This window comes from Prinia subflava, chromosome Z (assembly GCF_021018805.1).
Source record: "Prinia subflava isolate CZ2003 ecotype Zambia chromosome Z, Cam_Psub_1.2, whole genome shotgun sequence".
Classification (NCBI taxonomy): domain Eukaryota; kingdom Metazoa; phylum Chordata; class Aves; order Passeriformes; family Cisticolidae; genus Prinia; species Prinia subflava.
In genome coordinates, this window is record NC_086283.1 from 76,233,575 (window position 1) to 76,249,151 (window position 15,577).

At 44.0% G+C, this 15,577-nt stretch overlaps 1 protein-coding gene and 1 long non-coding RNA gene across 3 annotated transcripts in view; one reads left to right on the forward strand and one right to left on the reverse strand.

Annotated features, from left to right (window-relative positions):
* Nucleotides 1–788: 788 nt before the first annotated feature.
* Nucleotides 789–15,405, reverse strand: SLC14A1 (solute carrier family 14 member 1 (Kidd blood group)). 2 transcript variants are annotated; one of them, XM_063423466.1, is made up of 10 exons: nt 15,252–15,340; nt 14,826–14,885; nt 9,955–10,117; nt 9,047–9,236; nt 8,476–8,604; nt 7,158–7,350; nt 5,385–5,532; nt 4,664–4,798; nt 3,671–3,720; nt 789–2,631 (listed from the first exon to the last, which is right to left on the reverse strand). In XM_063423466.1, the coding sequence occupies exons 3-10, from the start codon at nt 10,100–10,102 to the stop codon at nt 2,455–2,457; spliced, it is 1,170 nt and encodes a 389-aa protein (XP_063279536.1). In that variant the 5' UTR covers nt 10,103–10,117; nt 14,826–14,885; nt 15,252–15,340; the 3' UTR covers nt 789–2,454. The 2 variants fall into 2 exon arrangements, with proteins under 2 accessions (XP_063279536.1, XP_063279535.1); XM_063423465.1 differs by lacking the exon at nt 14,826–14,885 and having other exon boundaries at nt 15,252–15,405.
* Nucleotides 13,846–15,577, forward strand: part of LOC134564577 (uncharacterized) — a 102,078-nt gene continuing 100,346 nt past the window's right edge. Inside the window, exon 1 of the long non-coding RNA XR_010083581.1 lies at nt 13,846–14,236. This is a non-coding gene — a long non-coding RNA (uncharacterized LOC134564577). The remainder of the gene's footprint in view (nt 14,237–15,577) is intronic.

The window sequence follows — 15,577 nt, forward strand, 5'->3', positions numbered from 1 at the left end:
ATATTCTGGATAGAGCATGACCTCATCTGACCCCAGTCTGGGGGCCTGTCCAGCAGCTCCCCTGGGGATGAATCACTGCCTGGTCTTGAGGAGGTTTTTGTAGCTCTGACTGGAGCTCTCTTGATCCAGTGCTGTGCCTTGGGCTGATCACACCTCCTGTACAGAACCAGACTTTGCACTTGCAGGTTTAATGCAGGTTTAAGAAGGTTTGATGCTGCTTAATGCCAAAGGTCTGAGAGGGCTGGGGCTGTTCACCTTAGAGCTCCTTTGAGTGCCTAAATAGGCTCCAAGAGAGTTAGAGGAGCATTTTGGCTAAGTCTTGGGTGACAGGACAGGGGAATAGCTTTACACTGCCAGAGGACAGGGTTAGATGGGGTATTGGGAAGGAATTCCTGGCTATGAGGGTGGTGAGGCCCTGGCACAGGGTGTCCAGAGTAGCTGTGGTTGCCCCTGTATCCTTGGAAGTGCTCAAGCCAGACTGGACAGGTCCTGAGCAGCCTGGGCTAGTGCAAAGTGCTCCTGCCCATGGCATGGGGAGTGGAAAAAGGATCCTTTAAGCCAAACAATTTTGTGATTCTATGATTCTGTGATAAGCACAAAGAGCAGAATTTAAAAGTTTCCTTTGCATCCTACACACTGATTTAAAAATTTTATTTTCCAATGTCTTCTACACTACTTGTTTAAGAGGTAACCTAACTTTGGAAGTACTTAATGATAATAAAGAGAGAGAAACTTATACCAAACTCAAAAAAGTATGAACATTTGTTTCAGAAATTGACTCCACAGAATATTATGCAGATATTTATTAAGTAAATCATGGAAATGCTACATTTTACAAGTGAGTATCAGTCATACAGAAATACTGTTGAACATCTGAAAACCTAAAACTTCACCAGAAGATACTGCCAACAGTTCATCACAAATATTTTACACTCAGGTCTTTGTGATGTTTGCAAAAATACATGGTTTGGGGTTTTCCCCCCTTCCCAAACTCAAAAATCATGCTAGATTTTATTTCATCTGCTACAAGAAAAAGAGGTTTTGATTTGCTTTTCCTGGTGTGACATCAATGCATGTAGGCTCCTGTCAGCTGAAGGACCTGGGCACCTGGAATGTTTTTGGTGAAGATATGAGCTTCCCCATGAGACAAAGTATGTCAGTGAGCCAGTAGAAAGGTGCTGGGTTAATGCCTGTTGAGGTGATTCACACTGCTGGGTGCAAGACTAGCTTCCCTCTTCCCTGCCTGCACACCCTGGGAGCCTGTGCAGAGGTGGTACATGGCTGGTGTCCTGCAGAGCTCAGCTGGACTGGTCCTCAAACGTCCCCTTCCCACTGTGGGGTAGAGAGAAACAGCAGAGCAGCTGCTTCACAGAATCACAGAACTGCTGCCAAGGCCACCATTAACCCATGTCCCCATGTGCCACATCCACAAGGCCTTTAAAACCCTCCAGGGATGGGGACATTACCACTGCCCCAACAGCCTGTTTCAAGGCTTGATAACCCTTTCTACAAAAAGTTATTATCCCCAATATCCAATTTAAATCTACTCTGTCACAGCTTGAGATCGTTCTCTCTCCTCCTGTCCCTGTTCCCTGGGAGCAGAGCCTGACCCTCTGGCTGTCCCCTCCTGTCAGGGAATTGTGCAGAGCCAGAAGGTCCCCCCTGAGCTTTGGCAGCAGGATGGGAGAGTGCAGCATTTTGTTGTTTGATATTCATGGGCTGAGGATAGTGTAGGGAGAGAAGTTAAAAAGATAAGCTCAAATTAGTTCTATTTGTGCATTGACTGAACACAGCTGTTTTATCGCACAGGAAAGAGAAAGCAATTACTTCCTTGTTGTCCTCTCCTTTGCTAACCCACCACCAAATTCAAGTATTAAAAGAAATCATGAGATTAACACAAAAATCACAAAAATCATGTCCATCTTATGTTTGTTGATTGCTAAGGAACATCTCTCTCCACGGGGTTTGAGAAGTCCTCCAGGTGGAATACTTCAAAGCCTATTTTCTACTTGGCAAAGAGTGCTCTTTATTCCATTTCTCTGCTACAATGAAACTCTATAAGATGCCTCCTATTGCTGTCATAAGCTGTTTAGACATTAATTTGAAGTCCCCTCATATGCTGAAAGACGCTGTTTATTTCTTTATGTTTGATTTTGGTGTCTTCAATTTCAGAGAGAGATTTTCCTTTTCAGCTTATAAGTAATTTTCCCATTGCCTATAATTCAAGTTTCTTTTCAGATATATGTGCTTTAAAATCATAACAGGTTGATCTCGGGAAAGGTCCTTCCAGGACAGTACAGTCCTACCTAATAGAAATCTTCTTAATGGAACAAACAGATGTGGTGGGAGAAGTCTCTCCACGCAGAAGGTGGTGTTGGACATTGTAGCACAAAAATCATGGTCTGTTGGGCAAACATCTTGTGCTCTTGCCTTAAAATCTGCAGTTTCTCTCTTCTATGCCTCACAGCAAGACCTCTCATGTTTCTTCATCATCAGATAATAAGCTCGGTTGGCTTCTGGGTAGGTGACTTTGGAGAGTGGCAGCTTGAAGATTGCAGATCTGTTTGTGGTCATTAGCAGGAAAGTCAGTGCAGACAAGCAAAAAGACCAGGTTCCTGATGGCACCCCAAACTGCGAAAAAAAAACCAAACCAACAAAACAAACAAATTTTTTTTTTTTTTTTTTTTTTTTTTTTGTTAGAGTAATGCTCAGAGACAGCCACCTTGGAACAAGGTTTCTGGAGGAAGTCTAGACTCAGTTTTGCATTGAGTCTTTCCTTAGGGAGGCTGGGTTTCTTTATGAGGTCTTGACATTTTGTATTAGCCTGCAACATCTACCAGCTCTGGTGAGCGGGCTGCCTGCCCTTTGTGCATCTGCCATGGCAAAGGTTTATTGGGTGGACATGAGGTAGGAGAGGTGGCAGTGAGACAGGAGAGTGGATACCAGAAACCTTCAGCTTTTCCCTGGGCCATTGTACTGACTGACTTTTGGCAACTGAGAAAAGAAGTTAAACTAAATTTAATGTTTCTTTACACACATGCAGGGCCCTTTTTCCAATTGCTTCAGGCATGAGGTAAATATCTGATAGTGGAGAGATGTTCTAGCAGCCTACTGCTGCCTAAACCAGCTCCAGGAGAGCTGGAGAGGGACTTTGGGAAAGGGCCTAGATAGGATAAGGGCAATGGCTTTCCTCTGACAGAGGGCAGGGATAGATGGGATATGGGGAAGAAATTCTTCCCTATGAGGGTGGTGAGGCCCTGGCACAGGTTGCCCAGAGAAGCTGTGGCTGCCCCTAGATCCCTGGAAGCGTCCAAGGCAAGGCTGGATGGGGCTTGCAGCAACCTGGGATAGTGGAAGGTGTCCCTGCCCATGGCAGGGGGTGGAATTGGATGAGGTGCCTTTCAACCCATACCTTTCCATGATTCTGTGGTCCCCTGAGTTTCTAGAGCTGAGCTGTGGGAGTTCATGCAAACTAGGGTGGAAAGTGGTAAGTGATGATTCCAAGTCACCTGTTCCAGTGGGAATCACACCAACCCCCTCAGCAGATAGTAACCCCTCTCCCAGACCACTTCTGCCTATGGCTGAATTTTCCTCCATGTCTTGGTGTTTTGTCTGACAAGCCAGGGAAATTCAGTGTTGGAAATCAGCCCTTAGCTGATACACTGCTTACCACAGACAACATGTGGGTCACTGCGGCTCCCAGGTAGGCACTGAAGAGTGCTGTGAAAAACAAGGACAGTTCCTGGTGAGTTCAGTTGCTCATGGAGTAGAACAACAATTACAAACATCCCTCCTTCTGCCTTGGGTATCTCAACCAATGATTATGACCCTGTTTGGACAATACCCTGCTAAACCCCTTCCTGTGTCCCCTGCAACCTGGAGCTTATCCAAGGGGCAAAACAACCAACCAACCAACTAACCAACCAACCAACCAAAGAAACAAACAAACAAAACTAGAGTGATGAAAAATGTGCTATGGTATAACATGCTTTTGAAAAATGACATGGAAAGTATGTAGCTTGATATGGAGTTAAATAGGAAAATAACCCTTCCACCCTCATCTGTCCTGCCTCCAGGGCTTGAAGGAGGGTCAATGACATACAGAGCTAAATCTTTCTTATACGAGCACTGAGTGAGCAACAGTTTCACTCCCAGCTCGCTCCGATAGTGAAATTTCATATGGAATTGCCTTATAAATAATTCTTCAATCCTACTGTGTTGCCCAGCTCATGCCTTTGATCCATTTAAAGAGAATGGGGAATGTGTGCTGCCTAACTACAGTAGAGCTCCATTCTTCTCAAAGATTAGGCATGTCCTCCTTCAAAGAAGGAATTTGAGCTGGTATCTATGGCTGGAAAAAAACCAACATGATTCATCCAGCAGTGAGCGAACAAACACAATTAATGGTTCAAAACAAAGCATCTGATTTCAAAGACCTCAGTTAACATGTGTCCACTGATCACAGCTCTTGCTTTAAACACATCTCTTGGCCAAAAGTGAAAGCACAGGATGTGTTAAGGCCGTGGCTCCAACACCCAGCTCCAGCACTCGTCAGCCTCACCTACATCCATCTGCCTGCCTGCCCATCTGGCTCCAGCCCACCTCTGCTGCAAAGGCATCCTGTCTCACTTCAAGGGGAGGTGGAAACCTGCCAGGTACCTACCACAGGCCATGGCCAGGAGGTGTGTCTGCCAGGTGAGAGCCAAGAACATGCCCCCGATGGCAGCGCAGGACAGGCAGCTGTTGTAGCCCCACAGGCCCAAGTAGATTTGGTTAAACGGCGTTGCTAAGCTCAGCCCTGGAAAATAAAGTCAGAGATGTGTCATTCCTTGGCCAGAGAGGTAAAAACTATGGAGGAGAGGCATGAGTCCAGATTTTCAAAGGTTCTAGCCAGCATTTGTACATGGAGCTGTTTGTAGTCATGTTGCTCTGGTCTAAGGGAGTTGTGGCAGGATTTTCCTGTTGCTGCTGAGCTGAATTTGGTGGTTTGATTTCAACAGAACACACATGAGTGAATGGGCCTATACATGAACCCTAAATGTATCCCTGTGGCCTGCACATTCAGGCTGATGGCTGTGACTTTCATTGATCTGCCCCTAAACCCACCAGGATACACCCAGAAATTAAGCATTTTGTGGTAAAAATTAATCTCAGCACAACAAACACATCTTTCTTCTGAAGGTTTCCACTGTCATAAAACAAGGTAAGAGAATGGGGAAGTCAATCAAAAGAATTCTTACAACAGAAATCTGAGTATATTTTGTTTCCAAGCAGCCATTCTCCAGTGGGTGAAATACTTGTGACTTTAAGTGCTTCCCTTATTGTAGTTCCTGTTTTATTCTCCATGCTTTTACATAAATCTGTGGCACAAGCCAAATCATTACCTGCTAGCATTCCCACTGCTGAACCGATCACTGTGTGGACACAAATGAGTGGAGAGGAGATAAATAAACCAATCAGGAAAATTCCCCCGGTCCAGGGATTGTCACAACCATAAACCTGGCCCACACCGACTGGAATAGATCGCAGGAGCTGTAGAAATTAAAAAAAAAAAAACCAACAAAGAAAACCCAAACAAGACAATTTGTTATCAGCCTTGTAACTTTTTTTTGTTTGTTTTTAAACAATTTTTTCTTGGCCAGGCCCATGTTTGGCATTTGTTGGATGCAGTCTCTCTTTCTAAGTGGAACATTTGGACACGTCTCAGGAGACAGCAGGGCATTTCCACAGGGTTTCACCTTCAATGAAAATGAGTCATGGCTTGTTCCCTAGACCTGAGCTCCTCTGCCAGGTTTTTGCTCTAAGATCAGAGATTTAAAAGATTTTGTGCAAGGGTTTAATCATTCTCTTTGCATATGCTGCTGACTTGACCATTTTTACAGAAGAGTGGGGATGGTTCCTAGGGGATTCACTAGAAATATGAGCAAGAGTTGGTGGACTGGTGGGACAGAGCCCAGCTTGATCACAGCTTAGAGATGGTTTTCAGGCACTTTTCCATATCCAGTCCCCATAAAACTATGTGCCACAGTAAATGTTCTTTGAGAAATGTCACTCGTGTGTTTCTATTTAGTGTCGATTAACTTCCTTTTCTTAATCACTCCTTGGGAACCCCTTAAAACAATCAGCTGAGCCTTACGAGAAAGTAGCTAATCTGGTATTTGTATTGTTTATGGTGTAATCCAGGAGAATAAAATGTTCCTTTGGAAAGGTCCCACTTGAGTATAAGTTAAAAATATGTGAATGTGTACCTGTGCCCAAGTTTTTAACCATTCTGCCACAGTAATATCTGCTTGCTCATCTCTAATCAGATAAATGCAATTTTATAAATAGCCTGTATCTGAAAAATTGAAAATTACCCTGTGAGTTAACTGTAATTCTCAGCGCAACCTTAGCTATGGGGAGATGATCAGTATATGCATAGAAACAGAAATTGGTAATTAGATTCAAGACAGTGTTTGAAGATTATAATCTATACACTTGGATCCAACTGAACATGAAAAGATTATAATTTTCAAGCCATCAACAATGTACATTCCTAGAATAAACTCTTATATTTTGGATAATAGTTCTCTTATAAATCAAATTTTGTACTGCCAGGCCATAATGCAGTAACATGGGAGGTGGACCTAATTGGAGCCAGCCCAGAGGAGGCCACGGAGATGCTCCCAGGGCTGCAGCCCCTCTGCTCTGGAGGCAGCCTGGAAGAGCTGGGGGTGTTCACCTGCACAAGAGACAGCTCCAGGGAGACCTCAGAGCCCCTGCCAGGGTCTAAAGGGGCACTGGGAGAGCTGGAGAGGCACTTGGGACAAGGCATGGAGGGACAGGACACAGGGAATGGCTTCCCACTGCCAGGGGGCAGAGAGAGATGGGATGTTGGGAACAATTCCTGGCTGTGAGGGTGGTGAGGCCCTGGCACAGGTTTCCCAGAGCAGCTGTGAATGCCCCTGGATCCCTGGAAGTGTCCAAGGCAAGGTTGAACGGGGCTTGGAGCAACCTGGCATAATGGAAAGTGTCCCTGCCATTGCAGAGGGTGGCACTAAATGGCCATTTAAGGTCCCATCCAACCCAAACCATAGGAATTTATAAAGGAAGGTAATAAATTTCTGTAGTGTTTTTAATTGTAAATGAAGGAGCCTGTTACCCTTAAGCCATCCTACCATTGTGATTTCAGCATCCGACCAGGTGATGTTCGGTGTTGCCGTTGCAGGGTGAATGACAGTTGTGGGGAAGAAGAGGTTGTGTGGTCCTGAAGCAGCCAGATAGAGGGTCAAGGCCAAGTTGAAAGGCAAGGTGAGAACAGGCAGGTCCCACTTAGAGAAAACTGCACTTAGAGCACTGGTGAAAATAGGGCTGAAAGAAGAACAAATTGGTCTCACTAGAAGCTTGTCAGGTAGGCAAAAATCACATCAGAACCATATCCAACCATAAACCCAGCTGCAAAAAATTTGGTCTACTTAAAATAAACAAAAAAGCCAAATCAAACCAAACCAAAACAAACAACCCTGTCCTCCTTCAATCTGTTTAATTGCCTCCATCTTTCTCATCAGATTAGAGCCAAGAAAGGGTCACTCCATACATTTCCTACCCCTCCAAAGGCAATTATCAATGTACAGATTCCTGTTATGTTATGCTAGTATGTATGGTGAATTTGATGAGCATGAATGAGACAGGATCCAGTGCTTTAGTGGAGTTATTTCCCAGCTCAATCCCAGAAAAGTTTACCTTTTCTTTTTAGCACCTGGAGTGGACTGAGACCACAATACCCACACTGGGTCTGATTGAACTATGAACCGTGAGTGTGGCTGTGTGCCCCTGTTCAGGCTTGTGCATCAGCAGTAAAAGCTGACATCAAAGTCACTGTAACACTACATGAACTTCAGGCAGACAAATTACATGTGTGGTTTTAGCAATCTTGCAGCTAGACATTTTGGGTCAAAGACCAGGTTTCAAATTTTTTTGCTGGCCAAATACCTAGCGGATTATAGTGTCATATATATAGAGTAAAATATTATTAGTTGTTTGTTTTGATTAGTGTCAACCATCGTGTCTTGGGACCACTGAACAGCTTCTGTGCTTGGAGAAGTAAATTTTCATGACATTTTTATATGGTGCCTTAAATAGATGAAACACTTGTGGTTGATGATGGTAGGAAATGGTGAAAATAATGTTCTTCTTGAAACAGAAATGAATTGATGCATCACAGCAATATGAGTCACATTCAGAATATTGAATTACATATGATCAGCCACTGATTTTTGTTTTCTTCACTGGGATTATTTGTGATTATGCGGGCTTTTTTATTTGTTTCTGGATTACATCTGCGCTTAAAAGTGTAAATAACAATGCAGATTTAACAGTACATAGGTGTTAGCTGTGTTCCCTTTCCACTGCTGTCTGCTTAGAAACACAACAGCTCAGTCTTAGATGAGGGGACTCTGGGGCTGGAAGGAGAAGCAGAGGAGCCATCTGACTTACCAGGTCATGGACACCAGTGCCACTGGCAGGAGGAGCCACCAGTTGTAGTCTCCATCAACAGAGAAGACAGCCATCAGCAATCCCACCAGGACCCCGTTGTATCCATACAGGCCTGCTGCTATGGCTGATCTGTGTGGAGGAACAGCTGTCTTGAAGTCATGTCCCCTGAGGATGCTTTGCTCACATCAGCCCTCCCCTCGCCACAGTTGTAACTCTGTTTGGAGATGACCTGCTCATGGGGTGGACAGGAACTCATCCACTGACATTTGATTTTGCACGCTTGGCTTAGCACCTCCCCCTTCTGCAGGTTTGTTCTGTGCCCCTCTGCACCAGGTGCAGCTGCTGGGAGGACCTGTCTGGTCCTACCAGACCAGATACATGCCCAGTCAAGGCTGGATGACACAATCATGGAAGGTTTGGGTTGGAGAGAACCATAAAGACCACCTTGTTCCAACCCTATGCCATGGGCAGGGACACCTCCCACTAAATTTGAGCTTCTCATCCACATCACACATCTAACACATAAATCAGCACAGAAGTGGCCACCTGAGGTGGAACAGGATGGACTTACCTGTCCTGACCCAGAATAAGTGCTGTTAAAGTTGAGACGACTGTTGCCACACATCCAGTGAGTGCCCACCATGGGTTCTGCATCAGGAGGCCAACCAAAATGACCAGTCCACTGAGGGGATTGTTGACAAACATCACCTGGGATATCCCACGCAGCACCCAGTCAAGGAACTGGATCATGAGAGGTTTGTCTGGAAAAGATTAAATTCAGTAATAAAACAAGCCCCCTAAAGTCTGCAGATGGTACTGATTTGGGATGTATTTTTGAAACTCAGAAGAGTTTTGGCAGTGGGACTTGGCACCACGACTGAAGCAATGAATCAACAAGACTGTAAAACCTGACAGGGATTTATTATGGTCTACACTGAAGTCTTACAGCTGGAAAACTGAGATGAACAGTGAGGCTGCCAGAACTCTGTGTTATAAAGTACCCTGGATCAGATTCATATGAACCAGCTAATTTATGATGTCTGTGGCTCAGATGGCAAATCGTGTGTGTATCCCACTGCTGATTTATTACAGGGACCAAACACACCTACCTATGTGTAATTTAACTTCACAGTGGCACTAGGCTTGACAGCAACTGCTCAGCTGAAAGGACATGGAGTGTTAAGAGGAATGGCAGAGTACAGAATAACCATCCAGGGCTATGTTCTGTGGGACTAAATTCACTTTGTACATGGCATGATGGGAGGTAAATGTCATCTCAGACATCCCCAAGATTTAAACAGTGTGTGGGTCTCTGCACAAAGCTGATTTTTCCCCCCTACAAAACAGACATAAATCAGGATAGAGATAGTTTCTGTACTATTCTGACTTGAATCACATCACTGAGAAGTTAGTTATTACTCCTTTGATGTACTTTTTATTTGGAACCCACTGTCATTAGTCACAGTGAAGTAGGTTTACCTTTCAGCCAGGTTCCAAAATCCTTCATGTCTCCAGTGAGGTAGCCCACAGCTCTGCAGAAACTCTTCCCACCTGTGCTCAGTGGATTCTGCTTCATTGACATTCTTTCTTCCTTGGTTTCTATCTTGACATCAACACAGTTTTCCATGTTGAAGTTCTGAACCTGTGGTAAAATTCAAGGGAAAAAAATAAGAATTCATTACAATGCCTCTTTCTGGTCCCTGTTCATTCTCTTTACCACATAACTGCTCACCCTGTATTACTCTGGAACCAGAAAGAGGAAAATCCTTACTCTGAACTTCCGATTCTTTTGTCTCTATGAGCACATTCCCTCTTCATGTGCCCTGTCCTCCCAGACTTCCATGCAGTTACAAGGAGATGTTTCATTTATTAAGCTTCTGCTGCTTAACCCGTATTTCCAGTTTCAATTTATCCATCTGCCATCAATAATAGGTACCCAAATTCAGTTTCATAATCAGCTATTGGGATCAGTTCAACCTTTCTCCTGAGCACAGCCTTAGCCTGGGGTTGTCCATGGTGCCTTATTCCATTAGTTACATGCATTCATACATTCCTTTTTCTCATTTGAACAGCACTTTAAGCTGACCAATCTTTAGAAGCACCCAGCAGTGACTCAAGAGTTTGATGCCCAAATTCACAGTTCTTTCTTAACACTCTGCCTTAGTCATGTTGCTTTCTTCTCTGCTGAGAAAATATTGGGGACCATATGTTGAAAGCTGTAGTAAGAAACCCTCAAAGACTAATGAAAATACACTTATTAAATTCAGCAGGTGCTATAAAAAGCAAAAATAAGGTAGGGGACTGTTATAGGCCCAGCAAAGGTGTTTAGACCTAAATTAGGGTTTGGGGTGCAGAAATGGGAGATGGAGTCCCTTTTGGGACATACACCCTTTGCATAAGGAGCTGCTGGAATAACCTTTGGCACCTCATACAGCCTAGGCAGGATTATTCAGGCATCAGAGGCTTACAGCTAACAGTAAGAAACAGTGCCTATAGCAAATCCATTGTTTGTCAAAGAGCCAATTCTGAATATAAAGTCAGCAAATAAATAAAAACCCCTGCTCCTGGAGCATGCTCTGTTTCCTGAACTGGTTCTTGGTAATTATCGAGCAAAAACCAGACAATGTGTGTTGTGTGAATACAGAACCAGTGGTGCTTCAGGCCTCACTGGTGAGTAGCAGCTTGTGCAAAATGTAATGAAATCATATTGGGAGCTGATAGTCTAAATAGGATGATACAGACACAGGTCTTGTGTTAGTTCTGACTCACTCAAAATTACTAAAAGCTGGAGGAGAGAACCCATAGTTCAGAAACACAGGTGCTGAGTACTTAAGCTGCTTCACCCTGGGCATTGCAATTCCAGACCCTCCAGTGTGGTCAAGCAGCTCTGAGTCTGTGTAGGGGAATGCCTGGTTAATGCACCATGGATTAATCCTGGCCAGTCTCTCACTCTTTTAGTACTGGAGGGATGGTGATGACCTTTCAGGAAGCACAAATAATAACAAATATTTGCACAAATAAATGGACGTTTTCTATATTCTGGAAGAGTCCAGCTAATAAAAGGATAGGTTCTATATGAGAAGCTGATGACAGGACCAATATATACAGAAAAGTATTGAGTTTGGCTTTGTGTTGGACACAAAGGTGAGGACCTGGAATAAAAAGACTAAGGAAGAAAAGAAAAGGAGGAAAGAGTGGTGTTAGGGATGGTGTCTTGATACAGGAAGACTTTTTTTGAGTTTGTTATAATTCATTACCTTAATTCCTCAACCTTCACTTTTTTCATACTTTATTCTGGAATAAGTGAGTTGAATGCACTTTCAGTTAAACCAAAATTTCCAGCCAAGATAAATGCTCTCTCCATTTGGTGAAAGTGCATTTACATTTTTCTTTTAGAGGGTCTTCATCTCTATGCAGCTTGGGCTTTCCCTATTGCTAGCCCATAAAATGAAGTGCTGCTGCCCTGCAGAGCAATGCTGTGAGACCCGTGCTGGCATGCCCTCTGAGTTTCCCTGCATGCTGAGGAGCTGTTTGCATTCAGGAGTCTGCAGAACAAGGTGTAATGTGCATTTGAAGTACTGGAGTCACTGTCCCATCCACTTGTACAGCGGAGATAAAAATGAGTGAAGCTGAGGGCCTGAATTCACCAAAAAATTGATATATTGCTTTGCCATATAAAGGCAAGTGTGAGCTGGCAGTGCTCCTCTGTTCTGTGTTTCCACAGGCAGAAATGAAGCCAGCTCACTTCAGCTGGCACGGCAAAAAGACCAGGTGACCTGGTGAGTCACTTGCACTAACCTGTCTTGAACTTCACACTCAATGAATACCCAGTGTACCAGAGTATTCAGAGTCACAGAGGCTGAGGGGTGATCGTGGTTACCTTCCGTCCAGCAGTGCTGCCCAAATTCATGTTCATTATGTCATAGAATCATAGAATACTTTGTACTGGAAGGGACCTTTAAAGCTCATCCATTTGAAACCCTCTGGCAGTCCCATTTGGTCTAGCGGCAGGTCTCTCTAGAGAGGGGCCACAGGAGCTTCATCCATTCAGTAGAGTATGTGGTGAGTGACAGGACAAAGGGCAGTGGCTTCAAACTCAGAGAGGGCAGGGTTAGATTACACATTAGGAAGAAATTATTCCATGTCAGGATGGTGAGGCCGTGTCAGAGATGGCCCAGAGCAGCTGTGGCTGCCCCATCCCTGGAAATGTCCAAGGCCAGGTTGAACAGGTCTTGGAGCAACCTGGGATAGTGAAAGGTGTCCCTGCCCATGGCAGGGGGTTGGAACAGGATGATCTTTAAAGATGCCTTCCAACCCAAATCAGACTGTGATTATTTATGCTAGGGGAGAATGAAGCCATTATTGAACAACCTTCTCATCTGCAGACCAGCCAGGTGGAAAATGGGTGTAGGCCAAGAAAACCTTTGATTTTGGATGGAGTCTTTATGGCACAGTAAAGACTCAGAACCAGCCCCACTGGTCCCATGACCTCTCTGAATCCCATCCCTGGCACTGTGTGGGGGCTGTGTCCTGTGTGAGGGGGTTTTGTTGTCACCAGAGCCCTGAGACTTGTCTGATCTGTCTCATCTTGTCTCATCTTCAACATGAAGTATGAAGGACTTGCACTACTTCTACTTAGTTGTCCAATAAGAGCATAAAGAAGTAGTGAAACACTTGGAAACTGGCACCAGCATAATTTTTTAAGGCATTTTTAGTGATTTTACAAAGCAGTGCCTACCATATAGATACATAGATTAATGATTAGTTAACACATTATGTTGCTTCAGGGAGTAGGTGATAAAAGGTTTAAGAGCAGAGAATACAAAAGGTGTCTTATCTCAGAATTGTGGATATGCTCTGAGAATTTTAACACAGTGATGTCTGAATAATAATGTAGATTGAAGTGTACATATTCTGATGGGAATGTCATGTGTGCTGGTCTGCAGCAGGTCTTTTGAAGACCTGCAGTGGAAGTTATGCAAACACATGGTTTTCACAGAAAGAGTTGTTTTTTCTTAGTGCACAAAGGAAGAAAATGGAAATAATAGCAAAAGGAGTGTTCTGCTGAAACAGACTGCTTGGCTTCTCGAGGGGAGGAGAATTGGTATTTTCTTTATTATTATTGATTTCTATTTGTAGGGAAAAAAGTGTTTTTAAAGACTTAAGTCCTGTTCTGAGACAGGCAGCTTGGAGAACATTGCCTTGTCTCACATAAACTCTACAGAGGTGTTCCAGCCCTGCAGTGCAAGCTCCCAGTATTGGTATGTAACTGGTGAGATACAGGAGCAGCAGCAGAACCCAGGGAGAGCCAGTCTGAATGAAGTTTTCATCTCAGTGGTGCAAGTGCAAGTGATTTGTAGTGTCCTGTAAGTGCAGAGAAGCTATTTAAAATCATTTTCATAAGAAGTGAGAGCTTCCCATGAAACAAAACAAAAGATGTTTGTCTTTTATGAAGATGAAATCATCACAGGGCCGAGATGTTAATCTACCGTGTTTTCTAAATCATCCTTTCAAAGTTAATAAATGTCCTGTAGCAAAGTACTGACGTTATGCAACCCCGTGTCTCCCTAAATCAATTTTCCTTCCACTTGTGTACACTTCCTCCCGGTCACGCCAGACCCACGGCATCACAGTCATGCCTTGTTAAAGCTGGCTCCATGCTGGGGCTGCACTCCTGCAGCACCCAGCCCTGCAAATACTGCTTTATTCACCTGCTGAGGAGCAGACAAGCCTGGCCACAGTTCGTTGTGTGTTGTGCATGGTAAGAGCAGTGTTGTGCTTGCAGCTGGGAGAGGGACAGAGTCTTTAATTTGGCTGATTACTACTCCCAGGTAAAGGGAGCTTCCAAGCTGGACATTGGGCTTTTACCTGTGAAAATGCAGCGAAGTCGTCTAGTGCTTTCTCTTCTTTCTGGAATTTTCCTCTCTCCCTGCCAAAATTCAGGTTTCTCTGAGGGTTTAATTTATAGTGAGGTATTTGTTTGTCCAAGGACCTGGGGACCTACTACTGCACAATCACAGCCATTGTATCTTGCATTCTCTGAATTGTTGCTGAGAGGTCTGCAGGCAGCCAAGCTCTGTGTGCAGCCTGCTTTTAGAGGAATTCCTGCATCCAAGTACAATAGGAGGAAAGGGCCAGACTCCCAGCAGCTCTAAATCCAGCACAGCCCGTGTAATGTTACCAGAGCGTAGCAAAGCTGGATTAATATTGTGTTAGGCATAGGAACACACACAAGCACAAGCACAGTCCTTGAAACAGATTATAATGCACTTGACCCTCACTGGAAAAAAATGGTTCAGTTTCTCACATAGAAGATGTATTTCAAAGTATTAGTTCAAAAGAAAGCTTACCCCTCAGATTCAAATATTCATTAAGTTCACATGCAATTCAAGTTTCAGAGATCTGTCTCTCTGGAACAGAGAAATACAGAGACACTATCACATCAGCTGTGTATTATTACTATCTGGGCATTTACATTTGGCAGAATGGAAAGGCAGTAATAGGAAATGTTAAAGAGTTCTGGTTATTTCTTCTTTTTTAAAATTTCTTTCTTTTCTCTTTTTCCTCCAAGGTTCAGCCACCTGGGCTAAGCTGTACGAATAAATCCCCACCCTGTTAGAAGCTTCTTGATAACCGATATTCTTGTGCTCCTCCTGAGCCTCAGCTGCTCTCCTTCGGCAGGACTGCTCAAATGCTCTTTGCCAGGTGTTTTGAGGGAAAGACCCGAGTAAGTCAGTAACAGGGTGCATTAAAAGGAAAGAACAGGGTGCTCTTACCTCTCAGATGAGCTCAGGAGTAGCTGTAGGTTTGCTGGTTAGGCCAGAAGGAAAGTAGAGAAAAAGAAAATGTCCCACTGGCTTATATAGGCTAGCATGGCTCCTGTCCTGATATTACTGGTTTGTTTCTCCTCCCACTTAGTGAGCTCCAAGTGAGTGTTAAGAAGGTTCCCCTTTGAATTCTCCACCTTTCCTCTTGCTCTGTCCTGGGTCTCTTGCCAACAAGCTATCCAAATGTCCTCTTTCCTGCTGTTGTTTTTTTTTCTTGAATTACTTTATTTTTACTTTTAAAAAAAATTAATTCTCCTTTAGCTTTGCCCTTTCTC

Bases quoted from the DNA above. Each gene is read 5' to 3' on its own strand.
- SLC14A1 (XM_063423465.1), bottom strand. From the start codon at position 10,102: ATGGAAAACTGTGTTGATGTCAAGATAGAAACCAAGGAAGAAAGAATG. The intron at 3,721-4,663 runs GTAGGTACCTGG...TGTTTTTCACAG, and splicing joins CCTCCTGGCCATGGCCTGTG to CACTCTTCAGTGCCTACCTG. The intron at 2,632-3,670 runs GTAAGCAGTGTA...TTTTTTTCGCAG, and splicing joins TGACCCACATGTTGTCTGTG to TTTGGGGTGCCATCAGGAAC.